Source organism: Ictidomys tridecemlineatus, chromosome 9 (assembly GCF_052094955.1).
Source record: "Ictidomys tridecemlineatus isolate mIctTri1 chromosome 9, mIctTri1.hap1, whole genome shotgun sequence".
Taxonomy (NCBI): domain Eukaryota; kingdom Metazoa; phylum Chordata; class Mammalia; order Rodentia; family Sciuridae; genus Ictidomys; species Ictidomys tridecemlineatus.
In genome coordinates, this window is record NC_135485.1 from 53172814 (window position 1) to 53194105 (window position 21292).

The window sequence follows — 21292 nt, forward strand, 5'->3', positions numbered from 1 at the left end:
ACTAAGCTACAACTCCAGACTTATTAATATTGAAACTTCTTCCTACAGTGCAAAGTGGCTCATGTTTCAGTTTTAAGATTTGTTTGGAGAAGTCAGTAATGCACCATTAGTATTAAATAATTTGAAATCATAGGAGGGGGGATAGAGTGTAGCTCAGTAGTAGAGAATGTGTTTAGCATGCCAGAGACCCTGGGTTCAATCCCTAGTACTAAAAAAGAAAAAAGAAAAGAAACTTTATGAAAGGAAATATTTTTAGAATTACAAAGCAGTGGTACTTGAGAAGATAATTATTAATATGATCATGGCCTAAACTGTTAGCTATATTTGAATAATTGTGAAAAAGTCCATAGTCTACCTAAAATTTAAAGGACTGCTGGCCAAGGTTGTATTCCTCCTGGCAAAGCCCATTTTAGTAACTGCCTAGCTCTAGACTTACTCAGTACCAAGCACACATGACACTCAGTATCTGTTGGAAGGAATGGTGGGGCCAGATGGTTTGAAAGAAAGTCATGGGAACCTTGAAATGGGTAGAAAAGAAGAGGTTAGCAGGACTAGGCTGTAAGAGGCACATGGAAGGCAAAAAGTTGTTTTAGCTTAGAGTGTGGTTCTTTTAAATTTAGAAACTCTTGAGGGACTCTCCAGACATTTTTCTGCTTCTGCTATCTTTTTTAAGAACTTAAGAAATCTGGTCACCTAATGTGAATGCTTGGTAAAATTCTGACCCATCATACTTCTTTCTTCCTCAGAACCCAAGAAACACCACAGTATGCCCTTTACTCAGATCTCCTTTTGACTTTCCTCTGTCTCAGTCATAAACACTGATCCCTTAAAGACCTTCATTTCATGTTGGGTTTTTTGTTTTGTTTTGTTTTCTACTCTCAAAGACAGAAGCACTTATTATAATAATGATAAAAGCTGACATTTACTTACTAGTTACTTTGCTAAGCATTTTACTTACATTACTTCATCTAACTCTGAAGAAGTTAATTCTGCCTCCATTTCATTGCGAAGAAATGGACACAGAAAAGTAATTTGGTAAGGTAGTTCAATCTCTAAGTGGTAGGCCTAGGATACATCCTGGGCATTCTGCCTCTAGAGTACACTTGCTCTTCTGCTATGATCCTTCATCCCCTCCCACAACAGGAGTCTGGTCCTAGATTGAAGCTTCCTTTGCAGGCAACAGCTGTCTAGTTCCTTGTTCTACTCACTAAAGCCCTATTTTCTAAAAATAAATGAATGAATGAAACTCACAAGTCACCAGTTTAATAAAGTAGTTGCGAGTATGAACAGGACATAGGAATTTCATAAATACCTGTAATTGTTTCTTATCTATTGCCTTGTTCTGTGTCTGTAATGATTAACACATACGTTTCCTATATGTATTAAATGAATGAATCTATTATGTATATATTCTGTGTTGAAATGACCTGTTTTGAGATCTAAATATAGTGGTTTTATAGAACTGGGGATTGATTTTCAAAGTTAAAGTAAAACGAGAATAGAGAGTACCATTGCAAGAATTTAGAGCACTTTAGAGTTATACATCTATACCAACAAGCATCCGTTAGGAGTCTGGTATTTGGTAGGTACTGTTTTGAGCAGATGCATAAATAACATGCAAAATAGACAGTTGCTTATGGAGAATATGCTCTTTGTGAAGCTAGTTATTTAGTTTCACTTTGCAGCTGAGTAAATCGAGGTATGAGGAATATAAATTTCTCAGGGTCATTGAAGTAGTCTGTAGCTTTACATAAGTAAATCATTGCTTACTGCTACTCATCAATAAAAGCAGTTTTACATTTTTTCCTCTACTTTTTAAAAAATATTTATTTTTTAGTTGTAGTTGGGCACAATACCTTTATTTTATTTATTTTATTTTAATGTGGTGCGTGCTGAGGATCGAACCCAGGGCCTTGCATGTGCTAAGCGAGGGCTCTATCGCTGAGCCACAACCCTAGCCCCTCTACTTTTTTTATTGGTGTATTATAGCTGTATATAATGGTGAGATTCAATTTTCCTTTTTTTAATTATTGCATTATAGTTATACATAGTTAGGTTCATCCTGTCCAAATCATACATACATAGAATTTGATTTCAGTTCATGATCTCCCCCTTTCTTCTGTCTTCTCTCAAGTCCCCCATTCTCCTTCATCTAGTCTGCTAGTCTTCCTTTTACTTATTCATTTTTTCATATTTGATTCTTTTTAATTATATATAGAGGTGAAATTCCCTGTGGTATATTTATATGTGTCATAACATGATTTTAAGAATTCATTCTGCATTGGCCCCCCTTTCCTATCCCCCCACTCTTGCCTCTTGATCTCCTACTTCTACACTACTGATCTTCCCCTTTATGATATTCCTTGGTTCAACTTTTTAAGGTAGAAATTATCTCTAATATTACTCATACAGTGATTTATTTAACAAGTAAGAAGATAATGCACTGTAGTAGTACTGGTTTATTTCTCACAAAATAATTAAAACTCATCATTTTAGTTATAGTGAGCCTGCCGAGTGCAGAGACCTCAAATTAAAGAAACCTCAGAATAAAAGGTAGTTATAATGCCCTTGGGTTCTGGAAAAAGAAAGGTAGTGGGAGGGAGGACTGCATGTGAAATCATGATCTGGGCTTTCCACCAATGTCAGCATGATGATACCTCCTGAAAGGTATTTTTTCATGCTGTAGCAATAAGAAATTCAAGAAGTCACCTTCAGGGCTGGGAATATAGCTCAGTTGGTAGAGTACTTACTTTGCATGCACACAGCCCACACAGTTCAATCCCCAGCACCACACACACACACACAAATAGTTGCCTTAAAAAGGAAGACAGGAGTTCAGAAGCATTGAACGCAGTGCTTCACATGTGCTATAAATCATCCACGTAAGTTGTTGGTCCATTTCTCCAGATGGTTTCATGGATACTGATTCTTTTTTTTTTTTTTTTTGGCGGGGGCGTATAAAGGGATTGAACTCAGGGCCACTGAGCCACATCCCTAGCCCTATTTTGTATTTTATTTAGAGACAGGGTCTCACTGAGTTGCATAGCTCCTCACTTTTGCTGAAGGCCAGCTTTGAACTTACAATTCTCCTGTCTCAGCCTCCTGAGCAGCTAGGATTACAGGCATGTGCCACCATGCCCAGCCTGATTCATTCTTTAAAGCATTAAATTATGTGTTGAGTTTGCTCCAGGTGTGTGTGTGTGTTACTAAGAATTGAATCTAAGGCCTCATGCATTCGGGCAAGTAGTCTACCACTGACCCATATCCTCAGTTTGAGTAGGCTCTTTAAAGTAGGTCTGTAATTAGTTATTTTACAAAATTAGTTTCTGATCTACAATTAGTTATTTAAAAATTATTATCCCACTCATTTATTTTTTCCTATTTCTGATATTAAATTTCTTAATATTGAAGTTCCAGCTGAGTGACTAAATGTGGCCATAACTCGTGAGATGGTTCTTTCAGCTCTCCCCAGAGTAGTAGAAAAGTGAATCAAGGACATTGTTCTTTATGATGCTTGGGAAGTGTTGGGTTTACTCTTGCCAGCACATAACAGGAAAAATCTGTGCTAGGTACTCAGTTTTTCAGAAAATTACCACTTATGAAAAACCCGAACTAAATGTGTAAGTTGTAGAGCAAAGTGGAAGATTTATTTTGTGAAGCATTAAGGTATAAAGTATGAAAGATAAAAACTGGAAAAAAAAGTCTTCAAATCTTTTTCTGAGTTGAGACTCATTTTTAGGAAATCTTGTGAAGCTTATGAGAACAAAGTCTGGGATGCTGTGTTTTGCTTTGTTCATTTCTTTTTATTTTCTCTGAGTAAAATTTAGTTTGAGGGAAGAGTTGGGGTAGAGTGCTGAAATTGCAGAGTATACAAGAAAACAAACTTTGGGTGCGTCTACACAAAAGCAGTTTGGAATGACAGATCTGCCACTTGCTAATTGTATGATCCTGGAGCAGGTATTTGTATAAACATAAGTTTCCTTGCATGTAAGAGGAGATATTCATATCTACTTTGCAGCATTTTTGAGGGGAGTTGATGTTATTTGCAATGCACCTAACAGAAACAGAAATATAAATGATGAGTATCTTAATAATTTTTCCACACTGTGAAACAGGGATATTTTGGGACCTGATAAATCAAGCTTTGCCTTATAACAGTATCAGCTGAGTATCAATATACTTTTAAGAGGAATATAACCTCTGGCTTTGAAACATAAATCTTGTTTGCTTTGAATCAATCATAATGTGGAAATTCAGGTGAGGCTAGCAGGTAAAACATAGTAGATAGTATTTTGGGGATTACTCTCTTGGATTTGAACTTCACCTGGCCTTCTAATTCTATCTTAAGGCCATAAACTGCACCCCTGCCTTCCTCACAACCATCTTACAAATATGTGCCATTATTGGCAAATGAGGTCAAATGAGAAAGTAGTTCAATACAGTTTATAATTAGTGTGTATATAAGGAAAAAAGTTGAGGTTTATATGTCTTACTCCTGACTTAACATTATTTTTATATGTGAAGCTAATATATTTACTTAGTGAAGACCCAATGTAAAAGTAGTACTAAGCAACATTTAGAATCATTTTTATTAGTCTTCTACAAATAGTGCCTTTTTCATAGTAAATCAATTGCTTGTGAATAATGAGTAACTGTGTTGAAGAAAAAATAGTGTTTACCTGAAGAACAGATATGACTCTTAATGGAAGTATAGGTTTTCTTGCCCACTCACTCATTTCTTACTTCTGAAATGATTGTTGAGCCTGCCATAGACTGATAGATGTAGAAAACAAAGGTAATCAGCTTTTTGTCTCCTTGCCAAAAGTTTCAGTTGCTTTAGGCTTCTCTCCCTGTATCCTTTACCTGGAGAGAAAGGGATTGGAAAGGATCTTCAGAAGAGATGTAAGCCAGGTTTCTTGCTTTATAACCTGGATATTCCTGTTGTGCTGGTATGTTGTAATCAATCCACAAATGCTGAATGCAGGTGCAGTTGCCCTCTCTTATCCATGATTTTGCTTTCTCTGGTTGCATGTACCTTAGGTCAACAGGGGACCAAAATACTAAGTGGAAAATTACAGAAATAATTCATAAGTTTTAAATTACATGCTCTTCTAAGTAGTGTGATGAAATCTTGTGCCTTCCTACTCCATCCTACTCAGAATATGAATTATTCCTTTGTCCAGTGTATCCATTCTGATGGTGCTACCCTCCCATAATTAGATCAGTTGTCCTGATATTATAGTGCTTGTGTTCAAGTAATCTTTATATAGTGTTATAACACTCACAATGCTCCCATCATTCACCTAATCTGGACATTGTATCATCTCACATAATCACAAGAAAAAGTGGGATTTCATTGCAAGATATTTTGAAAGACAGGCCACATTCATGTAAATTTTATTACAGTATATTGTTGTAATGATTCTTTTTTATTAGTAGTTATTGTTAATCTCTTACTGCTCCTAATTTATAAATTAAACTGTATCTTAGCTATGTATGTAAGCAGGGTTCATTCAGAACTATTCTTGGCTTTGAGCATCCTCTGGGAATCTTGGAGCATATCTCCTGGATATAGTGGGGGGCTACTGTATTGGATCCCGGGCATTCAGATTCATTCGTGCAGTAGTTGTTCCCTATTTTAAGAATATATGGGTTACTTAGAGTCTTGATGTCACAAGTACAGATAGTCAAGGCTGTTTGAAGTTGTGTTTCCAAGAACTACATTCAGTGTAATTTAAATGTTTCAATGACCATTTACTATGTTTTGAAGTATCAAATGGCATAAAGTGAAACTATGAACTGTCTACTTTATGCTTTAGTGAATAAGAAGGAAATAATGTTTGGCTAGAAAGGAATTACAATGTACTTAAATGTGAATGTGCTAAATGAAGACCCATTCATTTGGATGTGTAAACTCTGCTGCCTCCAAAAGGTGAGTCTGTCTTACTACTATATATGTTCAGTATCTAGATAACCACCTGGCATGCAGAGCACCTGTCAATGAATATTTGCTAACATAAATGAATGACTTTGGGTCCACATATAGGATAGTATTGGGATGAAATGAGATAGAAATAAATAAACCAGGAGTATTTTACAAATATTTTTATTTATTTATAAATACTTTATTTACAAAGTATATAAAGGATTTATAAATAAATAAAAAGGAATATTTAATTTTCCTTAATAACTTGCTGATTTTCATTCCTAATTATAAATAAGTATTATATATATATATATATATATATATATATATATATATATATATACAGATAGTACATGATTTATTGCTTGTCAAGTTTACAGTGGTATAAAAGTGATATATATCCAGCAGAAATTGTACCTTGAATTTTAAATTTTAGTCTTTTCCCAGCGATATGCAGTTTGATATTCTCTGGAGACGCTGGGCAGTGGCAATCAGCTCTAGCTCCTAGTTAGCCGTGAAGTAACAAGGGTAAACAACTGATACTCCACAGTACACAGATGCTCCTTGACTTACAATGAGGTTACATCTAAATAAACCCATCATTACTTGGTAGTATCTTAAGTCCAAAATACATGTAACCTTGTGATAGAACAAGGTGCTTAGTATACATGAGGCCCTGGATTCAAGCCTCAGGACCGAAATGTGTTTAATACATGTAACCTACCAAGCATCATAGCTTAGCAACAGTACACTGTAGAATATTACTTGTATCCCCTTGTGGTCATTTGGATAACTGGGAGCTGTGGCTCACTGCCACTACCCAGCATCCCAAGAAAGTATTGTACCAGCATATAATTAGCCCAAGAAAAGAGCAAAATTCAAAATTTGAAGTACATTTCAACCAAATGGATATAATTTTTGCATGATGATAATATTGTGCATCAAGCCATTGTAAGCCAGGGACTGTATGTACTGTGCTTCAAAGCTATGATGTTTGATAGGTTAGATGTATTAAATACATTTTCAACTTAAAATGTTTTCAATTTAGGATAGGCTTCCTAGGATGTAACCCCATCAGAAATCAGCCTTTGCATTTTTATCTTGTACCTATTTACACTCCTAACAATATGAAAGTGTCTATTTAACCACAGAATCTGGTTCTTAGCATTTTTTCTTTATGCTCAATTTCAATTTAAGTTGAAGCATTTATAAAATTTTATTATTATTCAAGGGAACTTTTTTCTTTTAACTTTCAGAAATTAGGTAAATCAAGATGTCTCCCTGATAATGATGGGAAACAGAGGCAAGTGGTGAGAACAGAAGGTTAAGGGAATAATTCTGTAAAATGGGACTACAATGCTGACCCCCACATGCTTTCTTTTCCAAGAAGAAATTTAAATGCAAACCTGCTTAAGTGGACAGGATATGTCACATTCCTCAGCATATTACTTCTTATCTTTAAGAGAGCTGCAGGCCTGAAATAATGTCAATAGAGGAACCCAAATTATCCTGAAGAGGGAGACTTTTGTGACCTTTTCACAGACCAGATACTGGAACTCAGGGAGATAAGGATTATTCTTTCTAACCATAAAATCTGTAAGAATTTGTGGTTAAGAATCCAATTAGAACCCGCCAGCATGGCCTAAAATGACTTAGAGTTGTCATGGCTGTAGGTCAAAAACAAAAAATAACAACAACAACAAAAAAATAGTCAAGAGGTGGACCTCTCTAGAAACTTCTCTGTGATTCCCAATAAAATAAGTACATAAGAGGCACATTGTCCCTCTCCAAGAGGACCCATTCTCTCCCTTGAGTGTCCCCCTTTCCTGTTTCCCATCCCTGTAATAAACTCATTCACTGCCTGTTATTGGGAGTGACATCTGAAATCTTTATGACTTGATTGTAAGAATCTAGGTTTGAAGAGTGGGACAGGTCTTCAGGCTGCCTCAGTTTCCCAGAAGGCCCCAAGCTATTACAGTAAGAATCCCTAGAGCCAGGGGCAGTGGCACATACCTGTAATCACAGTGACTCAGGAGATTGAGGAAGGAGAATCACAAGTTTGAGACCAAACTCAGCAACTTAGTGAGGCTCTAAGTACTTAGTGAGATCCTATCTGAAAATAAAAGATAAAAGGGGCTGGGGATGTGGATAGCAGTTAAACACTCCTGGCTTTAAAAAAAAAAAAAAAAAACCACATTAAATTAATTCATTTTTTAAAAAAATCTCTAGAACATAGCCAGGCTCAGTGGTGCACACCTGTAATCCTAGCAGCTTGAGAGGCTGAGGAAGGAGGATCACAAGTTCAAGACCAACCTTGGCAACTTAGTGAGATCCTGTGTCAAAATTTTTAAAATTTAAAAAGAGCTATAGATATAGCTACATGGTAAAGAACCCCTAGGTTCAATCTCTAGTATCACCAGGAAAAAAAAAAAAAAAAAAACCTAGAACAGAATAGTCTTACTTCTGTTTCTTGAAATTGTATGTTTCTTCTTAAAAGTGGAATCTTTAAATAAAAAAAAAAAAGTTTTCAATTTTCAAAGTCCTTAGCCTTCCTCTCCTTAATACTTACATAGTTCAGAAAGTGAATACCTGCCCTTTTGCTGTCAGCTATCAAGGCCTAAATACCTCATTAGATGATGTAAATGTGTGTGAATATGTTTTGTGTGTGTGTGTTAGTTGATTTAAGAGAATCTGATAATGTGCCTTCAGTACATTCCAGGATGGGAAGGTTTTATCGTTTCATTTTTCCTGCATATTGCAAAAATTTGGTAAATATAGCAATATTTAAAAGAGGAGATTGCCATTAATCAGGAAAGATTTTTTTTTTTTTAGCCTTCATTTCTTCACAGTCTAGAAATGCCTTTGTACTTTGGAGAAGGAATTATGCCTGAAAATAAGTTATTTAAGTTAAAAACTTACCTTCAGTTTTCTTAAAATACCACCTTTTTATAGTATTTTAACAAATATGTATGTAAGGGCTAAAGAGATGAATTATATGCTTGATTAAAAATCAATCTAGTTGCCTCTTTGCCATCTTTGCAATGAAGTATTATCCAGTATTAACTGTCCTCTGTTATTCAGCCCTTCTATCACAAAGTGAGGGGAATTGATGAGGATATGTGCATTGCATTATGTCTGATCACAGTTTGACTAGCACAGTCTGGAAGTGGGTTGTACAGGACGAGAGAAAGCAGCTAATTGCTCTCCCTGCATCAGCAGCATCTATAAAGCATCCTGGGAATTGCTCCCCCTACGTTCAGAGCAGCTGGTCACATGAGCCTGAATTTTCAGTTCAGTTCATTAGTCAGCCATTTTGGTCAACACCCTGCTTACTGCGCACAACCAATCCTGTTAGAACTCAGCATCCTGGCTCATCTGAGCAGATCCTGGAAGTGATTTCTGCAGTTTGGGATTTTTTTAAAAGCTAAATTGGAAATATAGTCTTATTTTTCATTCTTTTTTTTTTTGTTTATATATTTTTTGTTTTCCCTGCACAAAGAAAGGATTTCTTCACTTATTCGTGCTAAGACCAGTTTTTTAAAGCCAGCTAAGGCATTGGCAGATTTGAAGCCTATAGCTCAGCTAGAGAAGAGGGTAGAGAAGAAAAGATAAAAGGAGAGGACGCTGGAGAAGACAAGCATCATTTTATTTTGCTATGTGGTAGGAATTGTCAATAAGAAAAGATAGGGTAGAATTATTTTTCTTGAGCAGTTGGTTTCCTTGTTTTTTTGTTTTTTTAATTTTAGGATTTTTTTGTTTATTTGTTTTTAACCTCCCCCACCCCTTTTCCTGAACGCTTTGTTTCAGAGGTTCAGATTCGGGGATTTTTGGTGAGGAGGTCTTATTATATTTCCTGTGTGTGTGTGTGTGTGTGTGTGTGTGTGTGTGTGTGTGTGTGTGTGTGTTGTGGTCCCAGCTGAGTCATCATGTCTGCTCTGACTCCTCCGACCGATATGCCAACCCCCACCACTGACAAGATCACACAGGCTGCCATGGAGACCATCTACCTTTGCAAATTCCGAGTGTCTATGGATGGAGAATGGCTCTGCCTTCGAGAGCTGGATGACATCTCACTTACACCTGACCCAGAACCTACCCACGAAGGTATGGTCAGATCTCCATCCACTAGTGTCTCTACAGTATCCTCATTGTTATAGGGGTTGGGAGGGTCAAGGAGAGGTGGGAAGAACGTGCATGCTAAATTTTTAACAATCCTGAAAACCTTTCATCCTTATTTACTTTCTCTCACAGTGAAAAAATATTTTTCCCACCCGCTGAGGTCTCATTTTCAATGATGCTGGTGCATTCAGAGTTCTTTGTCTTTAAGCCTCTAAGGAGAAATTTGAGGTCACTTTTCATGTGTGATCCTAATCAATAATGAAAAAGCTATTAATTTTGTTCACATATGAAAATAGTATAGAAATTGCAGTGATTCTTAAAAGTAAATTGAAATAATATGACTACAATTATAGGATTGTACATGATCACTATAGTAGAAACACTAGAGGGGTATCCTGTCATCAGGATATAATGTTAAAGAGCCTATGACATCTAGAAAACATTTGATAAAATGTTTTTTTCTTTAATAATAAGTATTAATTCAAAAGAGAAAGCAGTTTTATATTTACTTTTTTAAATGACTATGGACCTTTAAAAGTAGGTTAAACATGATTAATATGATAATCCCTACCCATGGACTTTATGGGTCATTGCTTTTTATAAGTTATTTGTGTTAACTATTATGATTCATTTGAAATTTCCACTGTCAGCTTCTTTGAAATCTTTTGTTATCTCTTGACTTACTTTCTCCTAGAACCTCCCTTAAATTGTTAGATGTTTTTAGCTTCTACCCCTTAATTCTCTTAATACCAAGGTGGAAATGATTTTGTTTTTAATACACTGGCTTCTCAGATTGTGTTTACTCTACTTTAAAATGATTTAAAGATTTAAAAATGCTTGCATATGAAGAAAAGTTCTTTATAAACATCTGCCAGGTATTTAGGCTTATCTACAGGACAAAAAGGGCCCTGAAGTGAATTGCCCTTAGCAGAGTTAGGAAAAAGTGATTCCTTACCCTTGACCTTGTTGCAATCTTATCATGACTCAGATTTCACCCATTGTATTTGGTAAGGATTTTATCTTCCCAGTTAGACTTAGCCTTAAGAAGTTTTGGAGAGGTTAACATCACAGAACACAAAGCAGTAATTTTGTATTTATCTTAAGAATAAAGTTTAAGTAGTCTTGGACCTTTTGCATCTCTTAACAATTGGTTTGTCAGTTAAACCGCTTCCTTCAGCTGTGCTTCAGAATGTGCCCAAAAGTTAGAAGACATCAGCTGAAATTCCATACAGTGCCACTACTGTTTAAAACAGCCTCAAAGCTTTAAAAATCTTTGGGTAAGAAAATGATTTTAAAAGGCTATCAAGAAGTCTTTTAGCAAATACCTAAGTTTACATATTTTGTTTGAAAAAATAAATTTATTTTTATTAGTGCATATTAATGGTACAGAATAATGAATTTTATTGCATCATATTTGTATATGCATATAACATATTTGGATTATTTCTACTCCTCCAATCCCCAACCATTTTGAAAGTAATGCAATATGAAATATTAATTATAAAATCCAGTTTGTCAAAATAATTTTAATAATTTAAGTACTTTAAATATACAGTTGTTTTTTGAGTAAGAGGCCAATGGGTGAGCAAAAATGAGCTGTTTGGCTCATAAGCATTTGTGTGGTACTGTTTGAATTCTTCCAAGAGAAATCTGTTGCCACAGATATGAAAACAGCACTATGGGAAATGTATGAGAGCTACAAACTAAGCTATAAGGGGCACATTCTTTGATGAAGGAAGTCAGACAAATAAGTTTCCAAAACTTTCAATCAACTATGGAGGATTGGAAGAAAATAAGAGAAATACTGATGTTGAATTTGAGGGGTTTGCCTTGGTTAGTCAAAAGAAGCAATTATTTTAAGTGATTTTACAAATGAAAATGATCAAAGAAAGCACAGGCCATGAAAGTATATATCAGTATAATGATCTAGGAATCTAGGTAATACTTTATGAGTGGTTTTATTTCCTTCTTTTACTGGTAACTCTAAGAGTCTAAATAGTCATATGGACCCAAGAAATGTCTGTTTTAATACCAGTGTTAATACCACTGTTAATACTAGTGAAAAGTATTAGATTTAGTTTAGCTGTAAGCATTTGAGTAGTGGATAGTGATTATGTGAATCTCACCTTATTGACAAAATGGAGCCCCTGATGCCTGACACTCAGGAATGTCCAGACTTCCTCCTGGCTGTTTCACAGAGAAAAATTGACAGTACAAATCCCTAGAAAAGAAAATGGACAAGGAGTTCCCTCTTAAGATGATGATATAGACTGTGTGTCCTCAGCATAGAAGCTTTGTTTTCTAAACAGTTTCTACACTTCACTGTGCAGTCCACAGTGTGCATAGGCCTGGACCAATTATTTCTGCCTAATCTTGTTAAATGGGAATAAAAACATTCACCTACTCATCTCAACATTTATTTGTAGGCAGTGTGATAATCACTCTCTTTTGTTTTTACATATTCTCTTTTTTAAAACCAGGGGCAAATTTACAACAACTTTGATTGCAAGTATATTTCCCCTAAAGACAAGAGCCCAGGATTGAGTCCACAGGAAAGGAGAGGGTAGGAGTCAGGAGAGACTTCATGGAATAAGTGAGTCTTGATACAGACCTTGAGAGAGAACTTGATGATCACTGGATACACATGGGACAGGGCATTTCAAGTAGAATCTGGTAAGTTAGCCAAGCCTGGGAATAGTAAGTGGTTAGGAACATAGCATGCTTGTGTTTGGCACAGCAGGGTATAAGGCTAGAAAGGACAGACTGAGAAGCCTGGGCTTGATGCTAGTGAAAAGCTACTAGTTCTTTATGTCTGAACCTGAAATAAGGTTTTAAATATGGAATGATCACCCATTATCAGTATTAGTAGATGGATCAGAAAGACAAGCTCTCTTGGACCCCTTACCATGATGATTAAAATGGTCCAGGTCACTGATGATAATCCCAAACTAAAACCATGAGAGTGATCACAAAAGAGAAGGAACAGTCACTGAAAAAGTAGAATGTGTTTGATGACTAAGTGGCTGAAGGGCTTGAGGATGAAGTGAGGCAGTGCCTGCCTGGGTGACTGCCAAGTGTTTGGCTGCAAGTCCTGGGTTCCCTTCACCAATAGGGAATGCAGAAGGAACAGAAGGTATTATGAGTCTCTGATGCTAATATGTTATGACTTAAAAAAAAAAACAAAAACCAAAACACCATCTCTATTAGTTTAGCCTTCTATTCACTCCCACAGAAGTATTAAGCAGGTTTACACTTTACCAGGTTAACCTACCCTGGCTTAATACAACTTCTTTTTTTGTGTGTATTTATTTTTTAGTTGTAGTTGGACACAATATATATTTACTTTTATATGGTGCTGAGGAGCAAACCCAGGGCCTTGCCCATGCTAGGTGAGTGCTCTACCGCTAAGCCACAACCCCAGCCCCTTAATACAACTTCTTCAGAGTTGGGTTTTTACTCAGGGTGTGGGACAGAAAAGGGGAAAGAGTGAAACTTAAATGTACACGTTGAGCAATTTGAGATGTAGCTCACTTTCCTTTTGTCATGTCAACACTAGAGGGGCAGCCTAATTTATATAAAATTTATTTTGCTTTTTTTTTTTTTTTTTTTAGAAAAATATGTGCTATCATTGCAATTACCTGCCAGAGACATTCTTTGAGTGTTTTTGGTTTAAACAACAAATTAGTTTCTCATGATTCTGTGGGCTGGAAGTCTAAGATCAAGAATTAGCAGAAGATAGCAGGATTGGTTTTTCCCAAGGCCTTTCTCCTTGGTTTACAGATGTCTACCCTCCCACTATGTACATAATGGAATTTCTAAGAAAGGGAACTTTTAAAGCACTTTGGAGTTTTTAGAGAATAAATGCCCTTTGTTTTTCTTAAGAATAGAAGCAAAACACTTCAATTAGACTTTAAAAGCATCATTATAATTATTTCAGAAATTGCACCATTGCTGAGATTAAGTGATAGGCTTTATATTATAATGGTTTGTGCTCATTTACATGTGGATTTTTGGAGTAGCATTCTTACAATAAGTATATATAATTCCAGGATCAGGAAAATAATAAAAAGACTTTTTTCAGAAATTCCTCATAAATTATGTGTGTACACATGTGCACACACATGAAGAACAGGCTCCAGTATTACCTCCTTTTATAAAATATTTAACAGCAAACAGCTGTAGTTGTGACTTGGTTTAAAAAACGTTACCCTATAATAAAGTTACATAATTAGCAACTTATATATTGAAAAAAAATCTTTTAATGTCTTAAAGAGTATCTTTAAAGAATGAAATGGTGGGGGGCTGAGGTTGTGGCTCAGTGGTAGAGCACTTGTCTAGCACATGTGAGGCCCTGGGTTTGATCTTCAGCACCACATAAAAATAAATAAATAAGGGACTTGGGCTGTAGCTCAATGGTAGAGCGCTTGCCTAACATGTGTGAGGCACTGGGTTCTATCCTCAGCACCACATAAAAAATTAAATAAAATAAAGTAATTTGTCCAAAAAATAAATAAATACAATAAAGGTATTGTGTCCAACTAAAAAAATAAATTTAAAAAAAGAAAAGAATGAAATCCTGAGCCTTTTTTGTTTTGTCTTTTATGTACCTTAAATTGAAATTATCTTAAAAGATGCCAATAGTGTTGTATTTCAACTAAGAAAATCATATTGCCTTTACTCTGTTAAGTGTTCTCATCCCCCACACACACACCTCCCTATCTCTCTCTTTCTCTCTCTCTTTCTCCCTCCCTCGCCCCCTGTCTCACAGGTACTGGGGATTGAACCAGAGGAGCTTTACTACTGAGCTCCATCCCCAGCCCTTTTGAAAGAAGATCTTGCTAAGTTGCTGAGGGTCTCATTAAATTGCTCAGGTTGGCTGACCTTGAATTTGCTATCCTCCTGCTTCAGCCTCCTTCCAGGCTTGTAAAGTATTCTATAGACATTTTAATAGGATTTAGGGTATAAATTCTTATAGTTCTTAAACTAATGTCCAGTTTTTAGCTCATTTCCCTTTTTCTTTCACATTCCTACCCTCTTTTATCATATTTGAGATATCTGTATGGTTTAAGTATCTGGCCAGTTATTTAGATCTTTATTTAAAATAATTCTTTTTTTTCTTGTGTGCTTATTAAAGTGGGTCTAAGTTGGATATTTTATTTTATTTGGTACTGGGGATTTAACCCAGGTACCCTACCAGTGAGCTATTACTCTCAGCTCTTTCTTATTGTTATTCTGAGACAAGGTCTCACTAAGTTTCCCAGGTTAACTTCCAACTCAGGATTCTCCTGTCTCAACCTCCCAAGTCACAGGGATTGCAGGTATGGGCTACCACGCCCAGATAAATTGAATTTTTATAGTAAGACATTTTTGTGACAATGAAAGTATATTCTTTGTGGAGAATTGAAAATTTCCAAACAGAATTTTGGCACAGAATTAAAAATGATCATGAAGAATTCTGCTAGTACTCAATAAGTCTAATCAAAATTGGCTGGATATTATGGTATGCTCAGTAGTAGTGTTTTGTTTTTGTTGTTGTGGTTGTTGTTTTTCTGTGTACTGAACTTAAGGGCACTTTACCACTGAACTACATCCCCAGCCCTTTTTTTTTTTTTTAATTTTGTGACAGAGTCTCACTATATTGTCAAGACCTCACACCTATTGTCCTCCTGCCTCGGGTCTCCTGAGTCGCTGGGAATATAGGCATGCACTATACCATGCTTGACCCAGTGGTAGAGTGCTAGCTTAGAATGCATGAGTCTCTGGGTTTGATCTTTAGCATTGCAAAAGAAAAAAAAATAATTGGGTGGATATTAATTAAGTTATAGAAAACTATAGTATTCTCAAATTAGGGATATACTAAGAACAATAAAGGGATTATTACAATTATGGGAGTGATTTGGTGCTTTAAGCTATGGTAGTTAGTAATTTAGAGATGATATAGGGTAGTGGTTAAAAGTGTAGATATTTGTGTCTTCCTTCTGGATTCATTTCTTTATCCCACTACTCAATACTCATGTGACCTTGCTCAGGTTATTAAATCACTCCTTACCTGAGCTTCCCTCCTTTCTTAACTGGTGGTAGTAACTACTCCATATGTTACGATTCAGTGAGACCACTAATGTAAAGATCCCTATAAGCAGCAGCAGTTCCCATTAGTAGTTCTGAAGCAATATTTGAAGCCACAACAGTTTAAACCACATTTTTAAGCACATTATAATCTAATTTACATTTCTGTTTTTATATCTAATCTTAAAAGAGTAGTCCAAACTGGTTGTTTACCATACTAAAGGTGAACATTAGTGGCTTAGACTCAAATTTTAGTCTTGAACCTCTATGAGTAAGAAAAATAATTAGATAAAAATAAAACTCAATTAATCAAGAAATATGTGCATCTCTATTACCATTTTTAGGGAGAGAGAATCTGACAAGAGATATGATACTCAAATGGTCAGTTTAATATAGTAAAATATGCCATTTGGTACAAAGGCATCTATAAGCTTTTAAATTACTCTTTTACTTAGAAAACTTTTCTTAAATATAGATAATACGAAACAGACTATGAAGACATTATATATATATTGGGTGGACATGTTAAGAAAAGAAACTTTGCTGAGGTCTTTGTCTTTAGAGTTACTGTGAAGAAGAGCATATGATAGCAGAATTCACAGTACTGTTATTGCATAACTCACTTCCCTTGGTATTTATTCTGGTGCCCTTTTAGACATCTAGCATTTGTATGTTTATGTGTAAAGAGAAGCTTACATGTAACATGAATCTAGTACTGATAGTGCATTACACGCAAAGATTTTATTTTGGTCTGTTAGTTGGTCAGAAATATTTATTGAATATCCCATGATACAAATGGAGAAGGGGATAAGAAGTCAAGAGCCCTTCCTCTCTATGAGTTCAAGATCAAGGTAAAGAACTGAAACATATTTTAAATTTAAGCTCTTTTAAATAAGATTTAATAAGAATAGTTCCCCTCCATTTAATAGAAAAATAATAAGACAACTCAATATTGACTGATAGTTTTCTTTTATGAGTAAACAAGAAACAATGCTGTTCATTTTTAGGGCCTAAAAGAGGTATATTTGTGCTCCATTTCACAACATCCTCTTTTGTCTTATTTTCATTTCTATAACTGCCAAGATCTAATCATGCCATATTCAGATTCCTACACCCGTTTTTTAGCTTTCTCCAAAGCTATGTCTCTTCCCAGATGAGTCTCATGACCATATAAGAACTTTTCATTCTTATACAAGAGACCTATTTGAGCAGCCTTCTGTATTGAACATAGAATATTCCTAGAAGAAGGGTGACAGTAGTTTAGCAGGAGAAGATAATGTCACTTGCCAAGCAGTTACTTTGTGTAAGAACTGTTTGATCTGAGTGTTACAGATTTATTATCTTCTTTAATCCCTTTAGCACCCCTTAAGCTTAGGTACAGTTATTATCTTACTTTACAAATAAGAAAATTGACCTTACATGATGTATTAAGTGGTACAAAATTGGGCAGCCAATGGCTCATCCATCCATAGTATTCATGTCGCAGAAATTCAGTAGACCTGCATTAATAAGGAAAGTCTTCCCGGTCTCTGATGACTCATTTCCAGCAGTTTTTACATCATATATCATAGTATTGTGCAGCTGAAGTCCTGGGAGAATCCAGATGAACCTAAAGAATGCCATTTGAGGCATTCTTAGTAATTGCTGTCAATTAAATTGAACACCCCAGTTTTCTATTTATTCACTTTCTTTTTTCTCTTTTCGTTTTTTATAAAGTGCACAAAAATATTTACATAGTGCCACAGATACTGCCAAACAGCAAAAATGGTACGCTTCTGAAACTGACCAGACTGGCAGGCAGCACTTCTGTATGCTAAATTTAAAGTATTTCTCACATGAAAGTACAAAGTGATCCAAAAAGCTGTTCATGTTAGCAGTAGTGTAAATCCTTACTCTTTAGCCAAGCATTCCCATGGTTTTCTACAGGTAGTTTTATTTATCCCCTGTTTTCAAACTTCTCTTCAACATACTTTCCTATTCCAACCAGGCTATTGGTTCTGTACTTCACTAAAACCTTGATCATTCTTGTTATACTATTCCCTCTCGAGATTCTTCATGCCAGTGTTAATTTGGGAAAGGGAAAGGACCTCCAATCCCTTCATCCACAAATCCATCTCTAACAAAGCTGACACCTTCATTTCCTGAGTCACTAGGTACTATCTGTGTCACTTGAAATTATTCTCCAGTTATTTAGATTTAATGAATGATTCTTCATTTGAAATAATATAGGAAGGGCTGGGGATATAGCTCAGTTGGTAGAGTGCTTGTGTTGCATGCACAAGGCCCTGGGTTCAATCCCCAGCACACACCCCCCCCAAAAAAAAGAAATAATATAGGAAGTTTGTTGGGGCAAAACTTCTTTTTCATCCTGCAGAAGGCTTCTGTGTACTGTTTGTGGCAGATATCCAACAGATTTCAGGTAGACTCAGTTATTCCTTGTAATCCCAGAAAATAATTCATTTAAAAGAAAAGATTATTAGAATACCTTCCCTTTTTTATATACAATTTGACTTATGGTTTCTGTTTTATTTGGGGTTTTTTATTTTTTATTATTTATCTCATGTTCTGAACTCACTGTCATATTTAGAAAATAGACGTTTAGTATAATTAATAATTTGCTATTTTTGCTTTTTAATATATCTACTAATACTACTAAGTGCTGGTGGAAGTATGGGAGGAAGACATGGGGCTCTGACAGTAGAGAGTGTATGTTGAAACAGGCTTTTTGAAAATCACTTTATCAGTATGAATCAGGGACCTTAGGAAATTAGTTCCCAGTAACTATAACAGGCATTTATTCTAAGGAAATATCAGAAATACGGGCAAAAAATTTGTGTATATATGTGTGTGTGTGTGTGTATCAAAACATTCCAACTTAGAGTAGCAAAACCTTGAAAGCCATTTAAATAACTTAGGAGGAAAATTATTTACTAATTTGTAAAACATACAACAAGCACTAAAAATGGTGAAAGAATATTTAATGGCATACAGTAATGTTTAGAATATAAGAATTTGAAAACTGTCTCCCAAGCCACATATACACTATGATCACACTTGTTTTAAATGCAAATACACTTAAACACAAGTCAAAGGAAATGTACCAAAAAATGTAAAAAGTGATTATCTCTGATTGGTGGAATTAAAGGTCATCTTTATGTCTTTAAATACTCTACAAGAGGGTGTGTTATTCTGATCAGGAAAAGATTTTTTTTCCAAAAATTTATGAAAATTAAAATTGAGCATTCATTCATCTGTCTTGCTTATATCATATACCAGTACCTTTCCTTGACAAGAGTTTCACCCATCCACAAGTAGAAACAGTCTCCTGAAAGCAGAGGTACTGCTTCAGATTCAGTTTCCAGTGTGGTGTTTTGTTTTTTTTTTTTATATTTCCATTAAATATTTTTAGTTTTTCCAGGTCACAGACCTGTTGATTGGCATGCTTTGTTTTTGCAACCATCAAAATGCTACATGCAGTGCACAGGGGTCCACCGTGTATCTAGACCCAGTATCTAGTATAGCATTGGATTTATTCCCTTTGTAAGTATTCAGAAAATTTCTCTCTCCCTCTCGAGTGCTCTCCTTCGTTCTCTCTCTCTCAGAGGTGGGGTTCTAGGGATTTAATTTGGGATGCTTTACCACTGAGCTACTTCATCAGTCCTTTTTTTATTTTTTATTTTGGGACAGAGTCTTGCTAAGTTGCTGAAACTGAGCTCACACTTAGAATTCTGCTTTCTCATAGGCGTGCACCACCAATGCCATACTGTCAGGATTCTCTTTGGCACAATATTGTGTTATTACTCTTTGCTTTGGCTGTGTATCCCCCACTTTTATAATCAGTCCTTATGAGATTAGTTTAGGAATATTTGTTGCCACTTACACAGATACCCTCAGATTGACATTGTCAGGTTCCCAAAATTGTGATTATGTATGCACAAGGCAGTCTGTGAACTTTTCAAAGCAAGAAGGTTGTAGCTTTAATACAATCTCAGAAGCCTAGAGGGCAAAGTTCTTTGGACAAGGTTCATCTTTTCTTTTTGCTGTGCTTTGAGAACAGCCTGGCTAGTCACCCTTTCAAGGTAAGTTTTACCCACCCAGCCTCTGGAACTTTGTAAAATCTAAAATCTGGGTGGAAAAAATACTAGTAGATTTGTTCTTTAAATATATATATATATATTAGTTGTCAATGGATCTTTTATTTATTTATTTACATGCAGTACTGAGGAAAGAACCCCAGGCCTCACTCATGCCATGCAAGTGCTCTACCAGTGAGCCAATACTCCAACCCCTTAGATTTGTTCTTGTACCCAGTCTCTACCTAAACCACAGAGAAGGTGCATGATGTCTTTGAGACTAAGGTGCTGTACATAAGTTCTGTGTGGAATTTCCCATTTCAGGCCTATTTTCAGTTTTTCCCTACTGATATTCCCGCACTAGTGTCTGTTTTAGTGCAGTGTCCTTAATCATAGTACCTTATAGTCTTTACTTTCTAGTGGTAAACTTTTTCTGGAACTTTCTTAGAACAGAGTGTCTACTTTAATCTTTAGCTTCTGCTTTCCTTTTATATATGTATGTATGTATGTGTGTATATATATATTTATATATAAAATATAGTTGTCAATGGAACTTTATTTTATTTATTTATATGCAGTGCTGAGAATCAAACCCAGTGCCTCATACATGCTAGGCAAGTGCTCTACCACCGATCTACAACCCCAGCACAACTCTGTCTTTCTTAAAGGAATTCACATGAACTTGTCTTTGGGTTGTCATCTTTTCAAATGACCCTGAAGTCATTTTTCCTAAACGAATTATTGAAATAGGAATAATTTTCCAAATGTACCAGATTAGATTAATGGTGGAGATCAGATGAAAACCAGAGTCCTGAGCCTGGTTACCAAGTACTGGCTAGAAAGAGAGCAAGCACTGTGAGTACACTGGTATCCTCTGCTTTCCAGTTAGGGTTCTATATTTTGTTTTTTTCCTGGTACCTTTCTTGGCAGGTAAAGAGTTTAAAAGGAAGCATTTTTTTTTCATGTGGCTCCTCAAGGCATCACCAATCTGCTGTAACTGCTGTGAAGTGCTTTTGAGTACAGGGGAGTAAATATTAAAATTTGTTCCTTTATAATTTTTGTTATTTGAATTTTTCCAGAGAACAAATAGAAAGATCTTAAAAAACAC

At 35.6% G+C, this 21292-nt stretch overlaps 1 protein-coding gene across 13 annotated transcripts in view; it reads left to right on the forward strand.

The window, feature by feature from the left end:
* Positions 1-21292, forward strand: part of Rufy3 (RUN and FYVE domain containing 3) — a 75963-nt gene that overhangs the window by 8027 nt on the left and 46644 nt on the right. For 2 of the 13 annotated variants that reach the window (XM_013361939.4, XM_013361942.4), the window contains exon 1: positions 9200-10030. The exons of 8 other annotated variants lie outside the window; for them this stretch is intronic. In XM_013361939.4, the coding sequence (XP_013217393.1) occupies positions 9853-10030 (178 nt within the window). In that variant the 5' untranslated portion in view covers positions 9200-9852. Of the gene's footprint in view, positions 1-9196; positions 10031-20140; positions 20191-21292 lie in introns of those variants that run through there. 3 more of the 13 variants (XM_021731658.3, XM_005333268.5, XM_078021386.1) reach the window with 3 other exon arrangements.